At 46.1% G+C, this 20,165-nt stretch overlaps 3 protein-coding genes across 4 annotated transcripts; 2 read left to right on the top strand and 1 right to left on the bottom strand.

Moving 5' to 3' along the window:
- Positions 1–176: 176 nt before the first annotated feature.
- ggt1a (gamma-glutamyltransferase 1a) lies at positions 177–5,128 on the top strand. The gene is made up of 12 exons (XM_067231365.1): positions 177–355; positions 564–694; positions 811–900; positions 1,088–1,280; positions 1,490–1,650; positions 1,781–1,930; positions 2,590–2,726; positions 2,864–3,051; positions 3,208–3,335; positions 3,468–3,580; positions 3,689–3,802; positions 3,947–5,128. The coding sequence occupies exons 1-12, from the start codon at positions 183–185 to the stop codon at positions 4,091–4,093; spliced, it is 1,725 nt and encodes a 574-aa protein (XP_067087466.1). The 5' UTR covers positions 177–182; the 3' UTR covers positions 4,094–5,128.
- Positions 5,129–7,132: 2,004 nt separating this feature from the next.
- anapc5 (anaphase promoting complex subunit 5) lies at positions 7,133–12,243 on the bottom strand. 2 transcript variants are annotated; one of them, XM_067231574.1, is made up of 17 exons: positions 11,657–12,243; positions 11,468–11,547; positions 11,272–11,381; positions 10,909–11,152; positions 10,703–10,769; positions 10,497–10,598; positions 9,966–10,156; positions 9,713–9,794; positions 9,517–9,609; positions 9,238–9,419; positions 8,952–9,087; positions 8,721–8,795; positions 8,481–8,606; positions 8,283–8,386; positions 7,995–8,142; positions 7,638–7,800; positions 7,133–7,515 (listed from the first exon to the last, which is right to left on the bottom strand). In XM_067231574.1, the coding sequence occupies exons 1-17, from the start codon at positions 11,855–11,857 to the stop codon at positions 7,307–7,309; spliced, it is 2,313 nt and encodes a 770-aa protein (XP_067087675.1). In that variant the 5' UTR covers positions 11,858–12,243; the 3' UTR covers positions 7,133–7,306. The 2 variants fall into 2 exon arrangements, with proteins under 2 accessions (XP_067087675.1, XP_067087676.1); XM_067231575.1 differs by having other exon boundaries at positions 10,921–11,152.
- A 1,891-nt stretch (positions 12,244–14,134) lies between these two features.
- Positions 14,135–19,978, top strand: rnf34a (ring finger protein 34a). Its single transcript, XM_067231312.1, has 6 exons — positions 14,135–14,350; positions 15,312–15,710; positions 16,234–16,296; positions 16,480–16,681; positions 17,006–17,035; positions 17,980–19,978. The coding sequence occupies exons 1-6, from the start codon at positions 14,147–14,149 to the stop codon at positions 18,165–18,167; spliced, it is 1,086 nt and encodes a 361-aa protein (XP_067087413.1). The 5' UTR covers positions 14,135–14,146; the 3' UTR covers positions 18,168–19,978.
- The last annotated feature ends 187 nt before the right edge of the window (positions 19,979–20,165 follow it).

Raw genomic sequence — 20,165 nt, 5'->3', positions numbered from 1 at the left:
ATCAGATGCATGGTTTCCGAAAATACTCTATTTGGACTAAGGCGTGAAGTCACATTCACAATGAAGTGGATGATGGTGGCGATGATGATGATTACGATGGCTGTTGTGTACTCACTTTAAGAATCACATGTACATCAATGTATGTACATCAGTATGTGTCATTGCCATCCCTGTGCAGGAAAATGGTCAGGAAGTCCTTGGTTGCTGGGGTGGTGGTGCTGCTGGTGGTTGCTCTGGGGCTGTTTGCTGGCGTCTTCATGGGGATGGGGAACACAAATCCCATCTCCCCCTCAGACCATTACTACTCCAGAGCTGCTGTGGCAGCAGATGCTGGAATCTGCTCTGAGGTGGGCAGGTAAGTCACGCCTACGCAACTGTCACCCGGACTTAGGAGTGACACAGGGGGACACAGTTACACCCGCACCAACACAGTTACAGGACAGCGAAACGCAGTGTTGACACGTGTAATTGTAATGTATATTTTTTGTAATATATATATCGATAAAAATGTGTTGTTTGCTTGCAGCGTGTGTAGTCTGGTTAAGGAGTGTTTGTGTGTTCAGGGACATTCTGAAGAAGAATGGCTCAGCGGTGGATGCATCTATCGCCGCCCTTCTGTGTGTGGGGCTACTGAACGCACACAGCATGGGCATTGGAGGGGGGCTGTATTTCATCATCTACAACGCTACAACAGGTGAGGACAAGGCTCCAAACGGGAGAACAGAAGCTTCCACACCCACAGGATGTGAAGACGTGCTGATGATTAACCCAAGAGACCTGGATTCATTCGTCTTTGTTTGTATTTCTCAGGGAAGGTTGAAACAATCGACGCGAGGGAGACTGCGCCCATGAACGCGACTGTAGACATGTTTGGCAATAACACCCATCTGTCTCGGAAAGGTAACAATGTTTTGTTTTCCGGAATATTCCCTCGGGTACATATGGAAGATTGATGCTGCCTTTAATAGAATTGTCGGGGAAAAAAACTATTCCTGCATCTTCACAAACGTCTACCGAGTCTCTAGCCTCAGAGGGGTTAGGAGGTGCCTGACAGGTCAGACGTCCAAACATTGTTCTTGTATGACAGGTGGATTGTCCATAGCCATTCCAGGGGAAATCCGTGGTTACGAGATGGCACACAGGAGACACGGCAGGTTGCCATGGAAGGAACTGTTTGTGCCCAGCATTGCTCTGGCGCGTGATGGATTCCCCATTGGAAAAGCTTTGGCCAATGCCATCTCCAAAAACAAAGAGTTTATTCAAGGAGATGCTAATATGTGGTGAGAAACAGAACATCAAATAAGAACAAATACAATCAAACTATGTCAACTCTCTGCAAAGAGACCAACTCCTCTAGCTACCTTTGTTCCCATTGAAAACCAGACTGCCACATTCAAACTCAGTGAATCCGATTATGAATGAGTAGCTTGCGGGGTGGATGTTGGTTCCATTTGGCACTGCTTCTCTTTCCCTGTGTTTGTTTTTCCAGTGAAGTGTTTTGTGACTCTGAGAGAAACATCTTGAAGGAAAATGACATTGTGAGATTCCCCAAACTCGCCGAGACTTACCAGAAGATAGCAGAGGAGGGCCCTGACGTGTTTTATAACGGGACAATGGCAGAGATCATAGTGGAGGACATCCAGGCAGCAGGTCCTCATCAGCCCACCTCAACTCACATTCACATGAAAATGTCAATCACATGACCAGTCACATGATCACACCCAGCCTATGATGGATGCCTCCTTCTTCTCCTTCTTCTTCTTCTTCTTCTTCTCCTCAGGGGGGATTATAACCCTGGAGGACCTGCTGGACTACCGGCCCGTGCTGAATGAGAACCCCCCCAAGCTGAACGTGGGGGAGTACACCATGCACGTCCCCGACGCCCCCTCCAGCGGCCCGGTGCTGGCTCTCATCCTCAACATAGTAGACGGTGAGCAGTGTTGCAGGCGGCTGGTGAGAGCAGCGGTGCAGATCCACAACATGGTCTCCCTCTGGGCCTCCTGCTTGGGAATTCTTCTGCCTCTGTTAGAACCAGCGGGTTAATGGTGACTAAAGAAGTGCGTGAACACCATTAGCGATTTGTTATGATTAGCAGTGGTTAAAACGAGGGTATGCTGTGTGTCCAGTTAAAAAATGACATGTGTGTGCTCCAGACAATCCTGGATTACACTTCAGATACAAACTCATCATCTAACCTTAACCCACGTTGTCTTGGAGGAGATTGTCAGTCCTGGTTTCAATCCAGGATGGTTTTGTCTAACACTGGTTATCTATGTACTCCCACATAAACATCTTCCCATCTTAAAAATTTGTTGAGAGCGTATCTAATTGGATTAAAAACGCCAGCTCACAATCTATAAAAAGGCACAGGGACCTCATCTTCAAGTGACAGTTTTTTAATTTTTTTATTTAACCTTTATTTAACCAGGCAAGATCATTAAGAACAAATTCTTATTTACAAGGATGGCCTGAGCTTCACAATACATCACCATGATGGATATGTTTAATTTTCTGGGCGTTAATGAGAACGCTTCTGAAGTATTTGTCTCCTAAGCTGATTAAAAATGTATTTTTTGTTTCGTTTCCCAGGATACAACTTCACAGACACCAGTGTCTCGACAGCAGAGAAAAGGACCCTGACCTACCATCGCATCGTAGAGGCATTCCGTTTCGCTTATGCCAAGCGGAGTAGGCTTGGGGACCCACGCTATCTCAACATCACTGACGTGAGACCCTCCATGTCTTAGTAACATTAACAAACAAATTCCTATTTCGTCTCTGACACACTTCAGGCTCACAGCAGTCCAGAGAAGACTGTAATGAACTCCTATTCTCCTGCTGATGCTGTTATGCTCCCCCTCAGCTCATCCACAACATGACCTCAGACTACTTTGCTAATGGCATCAGGAGCAAAATCACTGATGACACCACTCATCCAGACAGTTACTACGAACCTGATTACTTTGTTCCTGACAACCACGGAACAGCACACCTGTCTGTCATCGCAGAGGACGGGAGTGCAGTGGCAGCCACCAGCACTATCAATTTATAGTAAGGCTGAAGGGCAAAGGAACGGCAGGGCAGTCACTAAAGGGAAGATTAACTCTTATGTACATGGAATAATACAGAGTTGCCAATGTATTTTCTTTTTCTGATCTTCATTCATTTCTCATCCATTTTTTTGTTTTTTTTGTTTCTTGTTTTCAGTTTTGGCTCAAAGGTCATGTCGAGATCAACTGGCATCATTTTCAACGATGAGATGGATGATTTCAGCTCCCCATACATCACGAATGGCTTTGGAATCCCACCTTCACCGAACAACTTCATCCAGCCAGGTGAGACACAGCAGGATAAGAGAGAGAAACTAATAACACACCGTCAGAAACATTATCCACTAGAACCACTCAGGCTCTGTTCTTTGTGCGGAACCTTCTAGTTGTTCTAGTTGTACTGTTTAATTCTATTAGGTAAAAGGCCCCTGTCGTCAATGTGCCCGACCATAATCTTCGACAAAAATAATAAAGTGAAAATGGTGGTGGGAGCTTCAGGTGGAACTCAGATAACGACAGCCACAGCTCTTGTGAGTCAGCCTGTACACACACACACACATGCTTACAGAACACGCACACACACACACGCAAACGTACATCCTTACATGTGATTCTTACAATGCCTCTGTTTTACACAGGTTATTCTGAATTCCTTATTCTTCAATTACGACCTTAAAAAAGCTGTGACCGAACCCAGAGTTCACAATCAGCTCAACCCCAACATGACCGTGGTCGAGGACGGCTTTGAGAAGGTGAGCCCCGCTCGGTGTCCCAGCTTCTTTTAGATTCTCTTGATTGTTCCATGGAACAGGAAAACGCTCACCTTAAAACGTGACCTACTTTGTGTGTGTGTGTGTGTGTGTGTGTGTGTGGTGGACTCGGTGATTGTATGGCAGAGTGTTCTAGATGGCCTGGCACAGAAGAATCATGTGACAGAGCTGCTGAGGACTCCAGGTTCAGTGGTTCAGGCCGTGGTGCGTCACGGGGAGAGACTCTGTGCCGAGTCCGACCCCAGAAAAGGAGGCTATCCGGCGGGATACTGAGGCCGGTCGAAGCCTCCTACTCCCCCAGCCTGTGGGTCTACTCAAAGACATAAGGACAGAACCATACATCTGCACAGGGAACCTTTGAGAGAGACTCAGCTGCAGAATGCCTCCACAACGAAACACAGCTACTCTCGTCTTTCGACTGAAGTTCATTTGAACTCATAGGGGATTTAAAGAACACTCCATTTCATTACCTCTTCCATTCACAGAGAATGGTCTTCAGCCTTTCTGATTTTTTTCAGCGATATTTATTTATTTTGTGTTTTTTGAGAAAAGTGAGATTGCACCTCTGATAGTAGCATTTAGAATCCTGTCTGTATGAGCAGATCATCCTTGTTGGTAGACGTGAAGAGGAAAGTGTAGTTGTGGATGTAGTGGGATAACAGGACTGCATCTATACTTGACCACTGCACTATCAGTGGCTCCTAATCCAACTGGAAGGTATAAATCATCTATTAGACACAAGTCACCTATTAGAAAGCCTCATGGTGTAGTATTCCGATCAAATACCACAGAGGCAGTCGTTGACACTGTGAAAATGAGCAATAATTCTGTTTGACAGAAATAGCCATTCATCTGAGATTTCATTGCAATAATGTAGGGGAGACTCGGAGTAACAAATTGTCTGTGTTTTTTGTAGTAACAATTTGTCTGGGAAAACGGTAGTATATTAAATGTGGAGAATTGGCTGTTTTATCTCAACCAAGGACAGGCAGTCTTTATGTTTTAACCGTGTAAACATGTCTGTCATGGTGTCAACTCTGAGTTCACATTCAGGTCTGCTGATTGCTTTATGAAAGCCACAGGTTGCTAACTACACTTTTTCTCTATGAGGAGAAAGAGGATTCGGGTTGGAATCTGTATCTGACAGCATCTGTTTCTCTCATTTCATCCAAACTCTGACCATGTCTGTTGGTAAGGGCTTAATTATTTGCTGCTTATTTGCTACCATGGGCTAATTTAAATGATATTTTCTTATTTCTTGTGATGCAGAGTGTTAAGAAAGAAATTGTTCATGTTTAATATCGAGTAAGACGGTAGAGATTAAGTGAATGTATAGTGTATTCTAAAAATACATTTGCAGATATATTTTTCTAAACATGCATTGTTCATATGCCATGCTTGTTGCCATGCTTGTTATTAAACATTTTTGAACAAATACATTATTTTTTACATGTGGAGCCCCTGGGTGTCTGTCTGTCAGAATCTGTCATGCCAAGACATTGTAGTATTGTAGACACTTTCAAATTACAGTTGAAAGGCTTTATGAGAACCTCTTCACACAATGATTAATTACAAGGCTACAATTCCAACCTGTTCGGCTTCCTCGAACTATCCACAAAACAAAATGGCCAATAAGCTCGAAATATATTGGCAAGATGTTATATTTAGCAGCTAGTGGCTTTCACAAAATCCACCAAATTGACTCAGCACTTCCTTTGTTAGTAAGAGGGAGAAAACGAATAAATGAGTCCAGACACCTCCGCTTTATAAACTGCTCAAAGGCTCTCCATGACAAAGACAGTTACCCTCGGCTCCCCTTCTTCCATGTTAACTCCTTTCCAACTTCTGTTTCTGAAAGCACTTCACCCTGAAATATTCAAACCATGTGCTGCAATTCATAAATACACAGTAAGCTTTCATCTGTCTTCAGATATCGATACACCCATATTATTACCGTAGTATAACCATATTATTTAAGAGGTCACATTTAGTCTACAGGCTTAGAAGATTTCTTTTTCACTTTGTACGAGAAGTGTCTCGTACAAGGAAGGCCTGGACGTTTGGATCAGCACCCATACAAAAACACCAAGACGAGTTATGTGAAACTGTATCCATTTACGTAAACAGCAGAAGGCCATCTATCAGTGTGGTGACACACACCCAAACCGGTCTTCCTGTGAGTAATTTGTCAAAGATGTAAAGATGTTTTTAAAGATTACATTTAATTTCAGTCAAGGCAAGCGTAGTATGAGCCTGGTATTTTTACAAACAGCCTACAAATTGGAGTACAAATTTGTTTTGTCACTATGGACGTTACTAACTGAAGACCCAGAGTTGATCATGTAACCATGATTATGCTACTTTCAGGAACTAATTATTTACATACCAGCGCTAGGTAGTGTTTACATTGAATTAAACTCAGCTTCTTTATGCAAACCAAAGGAACATGTGTTTCAAATGTGCCGTGCCAAATAGAACTCTTCGACCCACGTCATCCTGGAACACAGAGGTGTGCTGCGGTCATGACTGTCACGGCACACTGAGAAACCTTTAAATCAGTTCATCTTCCTGCATCAGGGAAACCTGAACAACCTGTGAAATTAGTTCTGTTCCACAACATCGGCCCCTTTCTATGAAATACGGGAAGCCACAACCGCCACGATTGAGCTTATTTCACGCACACGGAAATCAATTCGTTGTATTACAGACATCTAATTTCATGTCCCTGTGTTGGCACTATGTTACAGTATAAATGTGGTTATAACTATAAGGGAATTCCCTCACTGAAACAAATTCCTTATTTTTCCTGCTGGAAAAAAAAGGGAACTGTTCTCTCTGAAACATTCATCTTGTGGCTGGCTGGGATATTACTATCATTCATCATCATGGAGGTAAAACTGGCCCTCTTTGACAGCGCTTGATAAATGAATACCACCTTACACAGAGAGAAACCTTCCAAACAGGGTTGTTAGACACCCTGGACTAGCCACCTCTGACCGCTTTACCAGACGTCGTGCAAGTCCACTACTGCCACAAATCGAAGCACATTGATCATGTTGATGACAATGTCCAGAATAATCACAAACGACGGGACCAGCACCTCAACAGTGTCTCTTCCCACAGTGTCTTGGGCCACACAGAGGATAAACCATAGAGTTAATATGGATAAACAACAAGTAAAAACCAAGATGAGCAAGCCGTTTCCTCTTGCTGTTTTCTGTGCTGTGATCGCCATCTAGTGGGCATGACAGACCCACCACCGTAAGACAAGAAAACTAATTCCAAACCAAAAAGGAGAAATTGACTAACAGAATCATTCACAGTTACAGTCTGATATTTAATGTACAACCACAATTGTTGTGCCGATTTTATCATACATCGAATTTATAAAACCACCACAAGGAAGTAACCAAACCTGCAAAGTCATTGACGGTCGACTTCGTACGCAGGTTATGTGTGCTAATGAGCGGTGTGTGTTAATGGATGTCAGAGCCTTGCCACGGTCGCCGCTGGCGACTGCAGCTCCTGATCCAGCAGTCTGAACAGCAGGGCGCTCTGGTTGCGCTGAGGCCCCCGTCCCAGGGAGTGGTGCAGCTGGGCCTGCAGGTAGTACACGTCCCTCAGACGCTCCTTGCAGTCCAGCAGGGAGAAGTAGCCCGCCGCCTCCTCTAGAGTCTGGACAGCCAGGCCCAGGGCTGGAGGTGAGGAGCAGAGGGCACGAGAGAGACACGCTACGTTTATCAAGGGGCGAACGAAAACCACGTCTTCGATTTCGTGTTCTACACGGAAGGCGGTGAAGTGTGAGGCGGTGGTTTACCTTCGTGCTTCTGGGCGAGGGGCCTGGGCCCGGCCATGGACATCTGACAGCGGGCCGTGAGCAGCAGGGCGCGGCCCTTGTCCATGACGGCTCCGTGGGCCAGGACGGGCTCCATGGCCTCGTGGAGGACGCTCAGTGCCTGCTCAGGAACCCCCAGCATCAGCTGCAGACCGGAGAAGCCGCGGGGAAACGAGAACTACTATTAAAGGACTGTTTTAGTACCGATACCCGTCTTCACGTAGCTGGGTTTGTGGTTGTGAGGCTGAAGTGACGGTTTGGATGTGTGACTGGACCAGAGTGGATGTTTCTGGTGTCTGTTCTGGTGTGCGTGTCAGACAGACAGCAGGTGGTGCTGACCTGCGTGAAGGCAAGGTGCAGGATGGTCTCAGAGGCCAGGGCCTGGAGGTGGTGCTGCCTGGCCAAGGCCAACGCCTGCAGCAGGAGAGGGAGCGCGGTGGCAAACTCGGATGACTCCCAGTGGAGCTCGGCCGTGGTCAGCATCACCCTGAAACAGACGAGCACACAAACGTCCGTCCCACTTCCTGTCAGACCGGACACCGATCCCGCACGATACGATTCAAACACAAGAGCTGCCATGACTTGTCCCAAGTGGATGTCGAAACCACCCTTGGAATCGTGGTCTACCTGATAATCATCTCTGTGCCCTTAGTCTTCTCACAGTGTAGCTGCAGCCTCTGTAGGATGCTGTAGGCTTCTGTGGTGCGATTCAAGGCCTTCAGCACCCGGGCCTTCCTGTCAGCGGAATGCACACACACAATTATCTACTGGACCGAGGATGGTGCCGAGGCCACATAGGCTACGGGTCCAGACCGTCCTCTGAACTTGCCTGTAGAGCCCTTCGGTTTTGTTCAAGGCGGCGATGGCTGTAACGAGGGGCTCGGCCACGTGGTACTTCCCGTCGTTCATAGACCTCTCAAACTGGATCTTCAGGTCACACAGCATCCACAGCTGGTTCACAGAGAGAGAAAGAAAAATGGATGTATTCGCACAATATTCACAACAGTGTGTCCCACAACAGTGTGTCTAACGAGTCATCTTAACCCCCCTGTGTCGCTGACTCACCATCGCGTTCTGAGTGTGAGGGGGGAACTGCTCCTTCAGATGCTTCAGGATCTCCGACACAGCCCCATAAAGGCCCTGCGGAGGAGGGGCAGGGACACGTCAGACCAGGTCTGCCTCCGCCCCAGCCTGAGCCCAGGGAGCCGGGGAGGGGAACCCTGGCCTGCTCGGGGAGGGACGGAGGAGGACACGGAGGAGGACACTGACACATGCAGCGCGGAGCAGGCGCTCTACCTGTTCAGCGTGCAGCGCGGCCAGGTGGCAGAGCGCCACGCAGAAGGGCTCCGTGTTGTTCTGATGGACCCCGAAGTTCACCTGTTCCAGACTGTTCATGTTGAGGAGAAGCTGGGCCTGCTGATTGGCCATCGTGCTGAAACACACATGGGAGAAATCAAGAATCAATTACACACATCAACAGCACTCAACATGATCACATGGCTGGTATAACTATCTACTGATAGGTTATCTAGTCACTACACTCAGCTTATGGTCTGACGGTGCCTGACTGTAAGAGACTGACCTCTTGCCATACATCCTCCATATGGACGTGGTCTGGGCCAGACTGATCTCGATGAGCTCTGACAGGCTGTGCTTCCAGTGCAGGATGTCTGTGTCCTTCAGAGCATCCATCAGCTCATGAGCCATCCTGCCCTGAATAGCCCCTTCCTGGACCAGAGACTGGATGCCCAGAGACGCCAGGTACTAACACAGACACAGATCAAAAGAGACAGAAAGAGGATGAGAAACGGACAGAGAAAAAGTGATAAAGAGAGAGAGTGAAGGTTGACGGATCCCTTACCGGCAGACAGAAATGGGCAGCTATCTTGACCGAGTCTTCAGTTAATACCGAGCTGTCCGACCCTTTCATCTGTTCCAGCGTGTACAGCCAGCTCTGAGACACAACCACAGACGCACACATTCATTAGTCTACAACTGAAAACCAATTGCAACATAAACATAGCATTTGTCGGTTTTTGACTCAGTAAAGTTCGTACCAGGCAGTGCTGCAGACACACATGGTCGTTGGACTCCTGAGCGATGCGAATAGCCTCCTGGAGAGCCAGGTCTGCCTGTTGACTGAGCCCAAACAACAAGCTGCATTTCAGAAGGAAGCTCTTAACAGCCTTCTCAACCAGACAACCACCACCTCGGTTTGGAACCAAGAAGGTGGATGAAAGCATCTCAGAGATGTGAATGAGTCATCTCTGGTGTTTCCATAAGGAAGCCTCACTGCCCAGACCCGCTTACTAGTGGCCGAAGCGACAGTGCAAGGCTGCCAGGTTGAGGGCAGCGTAGCGGAGGCTTCGGCCGTAGCCCTCGTCTCCATTGCTCTTGCCCTCGCTCCCAGACAGGATGAGGCGGTCGAAATAATGCAGCAGACTGTGGGTGGAGATGTATATGTCCTGGACCCTCATGCTGTTCAGGTAGCTCAGGTAATGCTGCGGAAGGACGAGACATCGTTCGGTTCTACATTTACATTTAGTCATTTAGCAGACGCTCTTATCCAGAGCGACTTACAGTAAGTACAGGGACATTCCCCCCGAGGCAAGTAGGGTGAAGTGCCTTGCCCAAGGACACAACGTCATTTGACACGGCCGGGAATCGAACTGGCAACCTTCAGATTACTAGCCCGACTCCCTAACCGCTCAGCCACCTGACTCCACCGGTTCTCTATTAGGATGCACCGTAAGTCCTGTGCGGGATTTATTTATTGACTATTTATTTTAGTCACTGTTAAATAAACTAAAGGCTGTAAAAATGTTTTGGCAAGAACTTTACCGCTTCTGAGAAATCTGGGTTGAACTTCAGCATGTTGTTGAGCTCGTCCTGCAGAGCTGCCGGCTTCAGCGCTTTGTTCTCATCGTTCTTCAGAAGGTAGGCCTGCGTGGAACCACGGAACATCGACACAGCGGTCTAGTACATGCTTAAGGTGATGGGCAATCCTATAACCAAGTACCACAAACACAATTAATAATCACACTGACCTGTCTGGCAAGAAAATATTCTGCTTGCTTTTGAGAGAGGGGTCCTCTGCTTGGGGCATCTTCATCCCTAAGAAAGACAGGAACCACATTGACAAAAAAGAGGGGGGGGATAATCAAAATTTTAAGCATTGCGATTGACAATTTGATAACACACAGGATAGCAACATATTCTTCTGCAATCACATTCTGCTAAAGTCTTCACAAACTGGAGCTCTGACTTGGAAAGGGGCATATCCAGGTCCTCCTTCTCCATCCTGTCCCCTACTGTGTCCTCTGTGCTGGTGAGGTCCATGTCGGAGTCGTCCGCAGCCAACGCAGGAACCTCCCCCTGGCCGTTACTGGGCTGGGCATAGTGACTGTGGTAGTAGTGCTGCAGGGATTTATACAGCTTGTACACCTGGCTGAATGACAGCTTGTTGTAGGCCAAAAGCATGTGTCTCATAAAAAGCCCTAAAACACAAGATACGATAAAGATTCATTCAACGATTGTCATTACAAAAGCAAATTGCCTCAATACACGACACCACTCCTTTAAAATATCCTACTCATCACATATCATTAATACCCACCAACAACACTGGTTTTGTAAGCCTCCGAATCAAAAGCGGTGAATGGATTAGGAAGGGTGGCAAAGAAGTATTCCATGTCCTTGAGCTCTCCATCTGCCATTTCATGCAACCTTTGAAAAATAAATTCAGAAGACTGAAAATAAATAAATAAAACTGTCTGCAGACCTTGACATAATCTAATTTAAGCTATACATACCTGAGTTTAACAGCATATGCCGTTTGGGGGCAACATTCTTCAACACTCTTCAGAAACTGGCCAAGGTTCAGGTCGGGGCCCTTGATGAAGAGACACATAATTTCTCAGTGGCAAATGGATAACAGCAGGAAAAACAGGTCAGAGGACATTGACTGTCAACTGTAATAGAAGTGTGAAGCATAGCCAAACCTGTTGAAGGGGTAGAATTAGTTTGTTCAATCGCCTTTTTTCTTGAAGAGCAATAGGTTTGGATGTGGTCATCTCGTATAGCAACGCGAGAACAGAAATTTTGTAGGGAGTGACCCAATCTTTGATGCCAAATACATTGGCATGAACTACCCCATTGGTCATCATTGGGTTAAAATATAAACTTTCATGAACGCTCGCCATTATTCTGGAAAGGAGAGTTACCTAGCTAGATGATATAGGTAATAATGAGGCTAAAATCTTTAACCAGTAAGACGATAGTTAATGTCCCTAGCTAACTGTGCACGTTTTGCAAAATACTTGCAGACAAGTTTCCCGAATAGCACTATTAAAGTAAGAAGATCAAAGCCAAAACGATGAGTTGTTATGACTGTACTGTAGTTAGCTACCTAGCTATCAGTAAACTGGCACATATTAGTTATAAGCTTCGCCAAAAAAAAATATCATCGAATGCAACGGATTATCTATTGGCATGTAGCGCTAGCTGCTTATCAAAATACATTTAACTATCATTTTAGCTACATTTTTAAAGACACTCTAAAATGATAGCTTCAAACTCCCCTCCTCTGTCCCTCGATATTTACGTCATTGCAACAATGGCGCGCTGACTCTACGTATCAGTCAGCGTACAGCAGTGTGGGCCACAGACACATCGATCAGGCAATACTGTATTAAATGTAAATATGATATGAATACAGCTTATTAAATGTTTTGACTTTCCTAAAAGTATTTGCATCATTTTGCTTTGGTTGTGTGGCACCGGCAACCGTCAGTGCAAGTCAACACCCATAAAATATGATTGGACGTTACATGAGCTGCTGCAGCTATCCTTACTCTGATTGGGTGGGAAGCATGTCTATCATACCGTGTCGTGCTCGCTATCTTGTCAAGCTCATCAAGCAAGAAGATATCCCTCTCTGAGCAATATACTTAAGACAGTCAGTTTATCAAGAGAGGATCGAATGGGCTGTTGCAATGGTTAGACAATCAATTTACTTTCCCAAATCCCTCAACTCGGAGTGGCTATGAAGGTACACTTTCTTTCTCTATGATAGCTTGTAGACTAAGGCGCTTGATGCAATTTAAGTTGCATCTGCCATCTAACGTTAAGCCAGTCACCAAATCTTCTTATTTCAGCTGCTATAGGTAGATAGCTACTTACTATCTGCATTTTGCTTATTAAAATGGTTTAACTAGATAGTTGTAGCTAAAGTCAGTATGACTTAATAACCAAGCTGTCTATGGGCTAAAAAATTATGTAATTATGTGCCACAAGCTATTTGACTGGCTATAGCTAGCTTGTTAGATCATGCACAAAACCCATGGAAGATAACTAACTACAGTAGCTAATTAGTTAGAACACCTGGAATTATCATCTACTAAGAAACCTAGTGATTTCCTGCAAACTGAGTCCTATGTCTATGCCGTTGTTGACTGTTATTGCCCATGAGTGAATAACAATTAAATGATATAGAGACATTTTTCTGGATTGCACAATATGCTACTCATCCTCTCTCCGAGCAAGCTTAAAGGAATGTCTAATTTATTTAAGTAACTACGTGCAAGGATAGAGATTGTACGTAGCTATATATTTCAGTGGCAGTTTGGCAGCCGATCTGTAGTCTGGATCAGTGTGTATAAGGATCATTACGCTACAGTATATGGTCGATTACTAGTTTATAGATTCTCATTCCATAAAACTATTTTAGTCATGCTTCCTTCCTTCTATGGCCACGACATGGTTCTTAATTTTCTTACTCTCAGACTCCCAACATTTAATAGTGGCAATCATGCAAATAATGCAACCCAGTCTCCAAACTGGAGTGAACTACCACCCTTGAAATGGATACCTGTTGCATAAACCTATTCCACAATTTTAGACTCAACATTTTTGGTCAGATAAGGCCAATACTAGGAATTAGGTAATCATGCAGGTTTAACTCACAAACTAATTCACGCCGACTGCACGCTACCACAGTATCCTACTTTATTGCACCATTTCACCTTTTACCAGAAGGCTTACCTTATAGAAAAATATTGGTTGAAAATGAAGGCCACTAGCTGTGTTGTGATTGGGTTGGTCTGTCTGCTAGAGGCAACCTCCTATATACGCGTGCTATGACCAGATATGTGTGCTTTTATCAACCTGGGTATAACTCAGTGAAGGAGGTCCATGTGAGGCCCTGTTGTAGAAATACCAAGGGTATTCCATTATGACATTGTGTTTCCATGGCCACTTTATATATAGACGCTATTATCACATGTGCCGCATCCTGTGTGAACCACATCTGAGCACAAAACCAATTCATTTGAAGGTATGCCTCGTTGACTGTGCGCCGGTTACCTGGGGCGACGTGACATTTGACAGGGAGGCGTTACCGAGGCGACCGTAGGGCCTCACGTGTGTTCCGTGTGTTCCATGTGTTCCATGTGTTCCGTGTCTGCGTGAATGGCCAGGCGGGGGCCTCGTCCATGTGGGCTTCGTGCTGTGGTCTGCTGAATGAAGTCATGGGCACGGGGGCGGTACGAGGCCAGCAGCCCGGGTTCGGAGCGGGAGCGGGACCCTTTCGATTTGCCCCCAGCGCGGGCTACTCCACATACCCACCCACAACCTCAGGGAGCCCCAGCCTGGTGTGCAAGGCCTGTGGACAGGCCTTCTCTGTGTTCCGAAGAAAGGTAAGGAGTTTACCCAGGCGAGCATGCTCACGTGAATTAAATGACGATAAAGATATAGTCTGGTTGATTTAAGAAGACTGTTGACATGTCTAATAGCCTTAACATTAATCTGCTTATGTTTTAAAATCTGTTCTCATTATCTAATGGTGATGTTGAAAGTTGAGCTGTAATCTAATGCGTCCACAAATTGTGCCAGTTCAGAGACTCTAAATAGAGATGGAGTGTTACGTCAGGAAACTCTCGGCTACAGGCTTTTGTCAGCATGATTTGACCATTTTGATTGGATACAGAAATCTAGAGTACAAGTAATTAGGCTGAACTTTCTCAAACAGATTTAGCCCACAACCTCAAAACACTTGACCTCTCATGAGGATCGCTAGAAACACAGCTGAGAGACGCAGACTGACAAAGTCTCGTGGGAGGGAGTCGTCTTCAGCTGGGCACAGGGTTCCATTCATTTACTCTGCGTGTTCCCTTCTCTGTCTCTTGGTCACCGTGCCAGCCTTGCGTCAAATCCCTCCCCCTTGCATGTATTACTGTTTGATGTTTTCTGACATGAAAGCGAGGAACTGCCTCCAGTCTGGCTGTCTGCAGAGGGAGGGGAACAGATGTGGATGATTGAAGAATGCAGCGACATTGATCTGCTTCCTCAAGACTCGTTTGAGCTCTGATGTCCCACTTTCCAGTCGTACATCCACTGCTCGCCACGATTCAGCTGGAGATAAATGCGAAATTTTAGACGCATAACGACTTTATTTCCGTATTTGAAACCAGATATGGTTTAGTCTTCCACACTTCCACATTACAATGAAAGGACATTTGGAGTTTCAGCAGTCTGTGGGAAGGATGTACAAAACCTATTAAAATGTAGCCTTCCCCCGGGCCTGTCTGCATCACAGTCCCTGTCGCACTGCGTGGAGTTCTTATCCCCATCTCCACACTCTCCTCTCTCTCCTCCCAGCATGTTTGCTGCGAATGCAAGAAGAGCTTCTGCTCGCTGTGCTCCGTGCTCCGGGACAACCAGCGCACCTGTGCCACCTGTCACCTGCTGAAGGGCACGGCCTTCCAGCGCCCGCTGCTCATGCGCCTGCGCGTCAAAGACCTGCGCCAGTACCTGGTGCTGCGCAACGTGCCCACCGACACCTGCAGGGAGAAGCAGGACCTGGTGGACCTGGTGCTGTGTCACCAGGGGGCCGGGGGGGCGGAGGAGGAGGAGGACGACCTCGACAGGGCCAGCCTCAGCTCCCGCGTCCTCTACACCCCGCCTCCGTCGGCGGCGCACTCGGCGTCCGAGCTGACCGCCCTCGCCGTGTCTCAGGGGGAGGCGCTCAGCCCGAGTGACAGCACAGGGACCAATCAGGTACGCGCACACATTAACAACGCGTGTAGTGTGTGTGTGTGTTCTTCCTCCTGGGCTTGGAATGGGTTCTACATGAACCTGATCTAACCCTGAGAGTTGATCTGTGTGTTCAGGTAATAACACAGCTGTGATAGCCTCCGTGTTGTTTACCACTGAGAAGTCTCAACATCAGTATTTTGCTGGGAGCCACTTAAACAATTACTGTAGAAAGCATCCAGGATGGTGTGACCGGGAGAGGGGACCAGAGAGTGCTGAAGGCATTAGGACCGATATGGAAATGACTTCTCTACTGGAATAGATCATTCCAGGTTCTCTGCTTTAAATACTCAGAAGGTGGTCAGTGCTGTAATCTTTACTGGAAATAGATTTGTTCACTACGTATCATTAGCCCAAACTATGGATTACTAATCCTAATCCTTGACAACTGGCCAAGCCTACCTTAGACTGCCAATGGCTTATGGTGTTTACTCCCTGCAGCACTCAGTTATGTGTGTGTGTGTGTGTGTGTGTGTTACCTGTCTAGGATCTAGGCGATGTTACGTCTTTCTCCCTCTTGAACTTGGAACCCAGTGAACACACTCCAGAGGTGAATATCTCTTCAGGGGTTCTTTTGAAACCGTCAGTCACAATCTTCTCAGGCAATATACTCCAACATTCTCCATCCTTTCCATGAAATACAGTATACAATGTACTCGTTCAGGGTGTGATCACAGGCGATTACAGACGATAGTCCTGATCGCCCCCCCCCCCCCCCCCCCCCCCCCTGCAGGTGAGCCCTCAGACACGGAGGCAGGCCCGGGCCTCCCTCTCCGACATCTCCAGCCACAGGGACATCGAGGGTCTGTCTGTCCGGCAGCTGAAGGAGATCCTGGCCAGGAACTTTGTCAACTTCTCAGGGTGCTGTGAGAAGTGGGAGCTTGTGGAGCGCGTGGGCAGGCTGTACAGGGAGGCTGAGGACAACAGGAAGCCAGGTGGGGATCTGCCTGTTGTCAGGCAACAGCAACCGTGGTTGTAAAAATACTTTGATAGAGACAGTAAGACAGATGCAAGAAGGCAGGGGGAGAAAGAGAGGGGAGGACATGCTGGAAATTGCCCGGGCTGGAATTGAACCCGGGCCCCTGCAGTAAGGCTTTAGCTTTTACTGTTCCTCGTAACATTTATTTTTACTTTACATTTGCTGCGAGGAATCAATAATTCAGTGTAAATTGAGCTCCCTTGATACAGTGCAACTGGTCTGCTATGAATAAACGGATGTGTCATCTCTTTAAAGTATCATGTTTTCTTTTCCCTTTCAGTGGAAAACGTGAGCACGGCTGTCACTGCAGGTAAGAGATTATCGATCTCTCTCCTGCTTTCTACGGTACCCTTCACAAGCCTCTGCTGACCACAATCCAGTTTGAAACGTGGGATTGCTACTAAGAATAGCGTATTTAATGCTCCTTATCAGAGTCACTATTACATGTCTTTTACTTTACTCCTCCTAACAAGTGGTAGCCTACCCACCTCCTATCTGCAACGGTGGAGTTGGAGGTAAGGTATCAGAGAAGTCCCCCCCCCCCCCCCCCCCCCTCTCACCCCAGTCAGTCCACTTGTTTGTGACTCGCCATCATGTCCGTCCTGAACCTGCATGAAGCACAAACGCCCCTCCTGGTGCCCCTGGACAGTCTAGCGATGCGTACCGCGGCCCCGCACCCAGATACACATTCTCCACACGTCCTCTGGGATCTTTGTGGTCTCGTGTGAAGTGCTTCATGCTTGTTTTTTTTCCCATACGCAGGAAGACCCGTTTTTTATTTTATTTTTAGCATCTCATCCACTATCCGTCTCCTCATCAGAACCATGGGGCTGTCGATGTGTTTATTACATCTGCAAACTTCAATCCATACTTTGAAGTATCAAAGTCCATTTTACGATGCTAGATATATATTTGTGTTTTAGCCTGGTAAAAATTAGAACCTTTGTCGGTGCACCTCAGGTGGTGAGGAAAGTCTCATTGTCGGGTAAACAAATCACCCCTCTCCTAGACAATGACATTTCCCATGTGTCAACCTGTGTTGAGCATGCTCTCTGGTTTGTAGTAATTGACCTTTCCAAGACAAAGCACTCTGGATAAGAGGGGATATCTGAGTGAGCTCTCGAAGACCATGTCACACTGTCATACCCCCACAGTCCATGGCGCCATCCTCACTTTGTCCCGTCGTGCAGAGCCCCCCCCCCCCCTCCTCCTCCCTGAGTTCTCCTCCTCAGTTCTCCTCCTGGTTCGTTGCAGACGGCGAGCGATCTCAGCTGACCAGCCACGACGACAGCCTGTGCAGGATCTGCATGGACGCCGTCATCGACTGCGTGCTCCTGGAGTGCGGTCACATGGTCACCTGCACCAAGTGTGGCAAGAGGATGAGCGAGTGCCCCATCTGCAGGCAGTACGTGGTGAGGGCCGTGCACGTCTTCAAGTCTTAACCCGTCCCCTCCCCCCCGCACTCACCCCTCACCCCAGCCCCCCCCCCCCCCCCCTCCATCACCACTTCCTTAAGACACGCCCACCTCCTCCAGCGGATGTTTGGGACCGTCCGTGTCCGAGACCAACCATGCAGCTCACAAACCTACCAGACTCTAATCAGTGGATTTGCTCCGTTTGTCATTTTCTGAAAATGAAAACGACAAACGCAGTGTTCAATCGTCTTTGATTTAAGAGTTTGACGAAGCACCGCTTGACCAATGAAATCCACCCTCACGTGAACTCATTCCGTAACCTAACACGTGTACTGGTCCCAAGATGTCGATGTTGTTATGCTTTTCTTACTAATGTTGACTTGAATATGAATGTGAGGTATTCAAACACGTGCAATCTTGTCTAACATGACGTGTCACTCATGGATCTACCTATGGACTGAGAACATGCTCAGAACACAAAAAAAATTACTGACACTTGCTGCATATCTTAGTAAGATACATATGATTAATATACTGTGTTTAACTGTATTGAGATCCGCAGGGTGAGGGATGTAGGTGCCAAATAAGAAGTGGGATGTCCTCTTCATTTCTCACCCTTGTTCTCTCCGTGTGTGTGTATGTTTGATAATTAGCATGTCATACGAGTATCTGTACCATATTTTCTGATTTTACACATTTTGTGCACCACTGTTCACATCAAATTGCATCCATGAATCTGGACTGGGAGCTTACTTCTCTTGAATGAATATTCAACAGACCATATCAATCTGTAATGGTATAAACGTTATACTGGTTGCTTGTTACCGTGTGTTATGTCTTCTGATAATAGCAATATCGCTATGGATTATCTGTGACAAAAACAGAACCGGTGCTAACTTAAATTCAACTATACTCTGTTTTCTTTTGTCTTTACACCTACTTTGTTGTGTATTTGTTGTTATGAATGTCTTTGTTTTCCAGGAAGTCAAGGGAATACCTTATTATGCATTTTATGTCTGCTGATGCTTTCTTATTATAATGTTTTGGGATCATCAATATTCTGCAGTTGAACTTTTTTAACAACTAACTGTTCAAAGACGTAGCTGTAAGTTTACAGACACTTGTAGCATGTAAACAATACAGAAGGAAAAGTGACTTATATAGTTGCAAATATTGTTTCATATCACTGAGATGTACATATCTATATTTTTTCCATTTAATTTAAATGTGTAATGACATGTTCAAGATGACCATCAGATTAGGTTAGTTTATTATTAAATGAAAGAGTTATGTTTCACTGTCAGATCGTTTGACTTTCATTCAAGGATTTGCCTAAGCTTAGAAGCAGAGCATGAGGACAACTGTCAAGGCACGGGACTGAATACTTAATTTTCCCTTCTGCTCTTAAAAAATATCAAGCACTGTACTGTATCACGTCTACATTGCTGCTATCACAGATACGATGTCACATGCAAACCACAACAGCAGTTGAGCAGGTTGCACTCCTTGGGAATGGTGTGTAGAACTATATTGTGTGCAAGGTTTGGTCTTTGTATTTCGGAATGGTAAACTTTTTATTTTGGTAATTAAAGATTTAAATTGGAAATACATTTATTGTGTCTTTGTCTTTAGCTTCTAACATAAGCAGCCTCTCGAACAATGGAGAGCATTGAAGCCAAGTTACACTGTTGCCTGGAAACAGACAGCTGCACCCCGCTTCAGCAAGATAAAAACGTGGTGATACCGACATGATCCTTGTTAAGTTGAGTAAAGGGCTTCTGAAGGGCACCCAACGGTTGTTTCTACTCAAAGAGTAAGCAACCGTAGGTCAACTATGAGCCTGGCATTTTTCGAATGCTTTGGTGTCCCATGTCAACATGTCTGTGTCACCATCAGCCGGAACTTGGGTATTATCAGCCACTGTATAAAATAACTGATGATTGCTGAGAAAAATATTTTAAATCGCAAAATATAGGAACACAATAGGGTGTTCCTATATTGGGAATCCCAATTCCCATACTACAA

This window comes from Osmerus mordax, chromosome 28 (assembly GCF_038355195.1).
Source record: "Osmerus mordax isolate fOsmMor3 chromosome 28, fOsmMor3.pri, whole genome shotgun sequence".
Classification (NCBI taxonomy): Eukaryota; Metazoa; Chordata; class Actinopteri; order Osmeriformes; family Osmeridae; genus Osmerus; species Osmerus mordax.
This window is presented reverse-complemented; position numbering and strand designations above follow the sequence as displayed.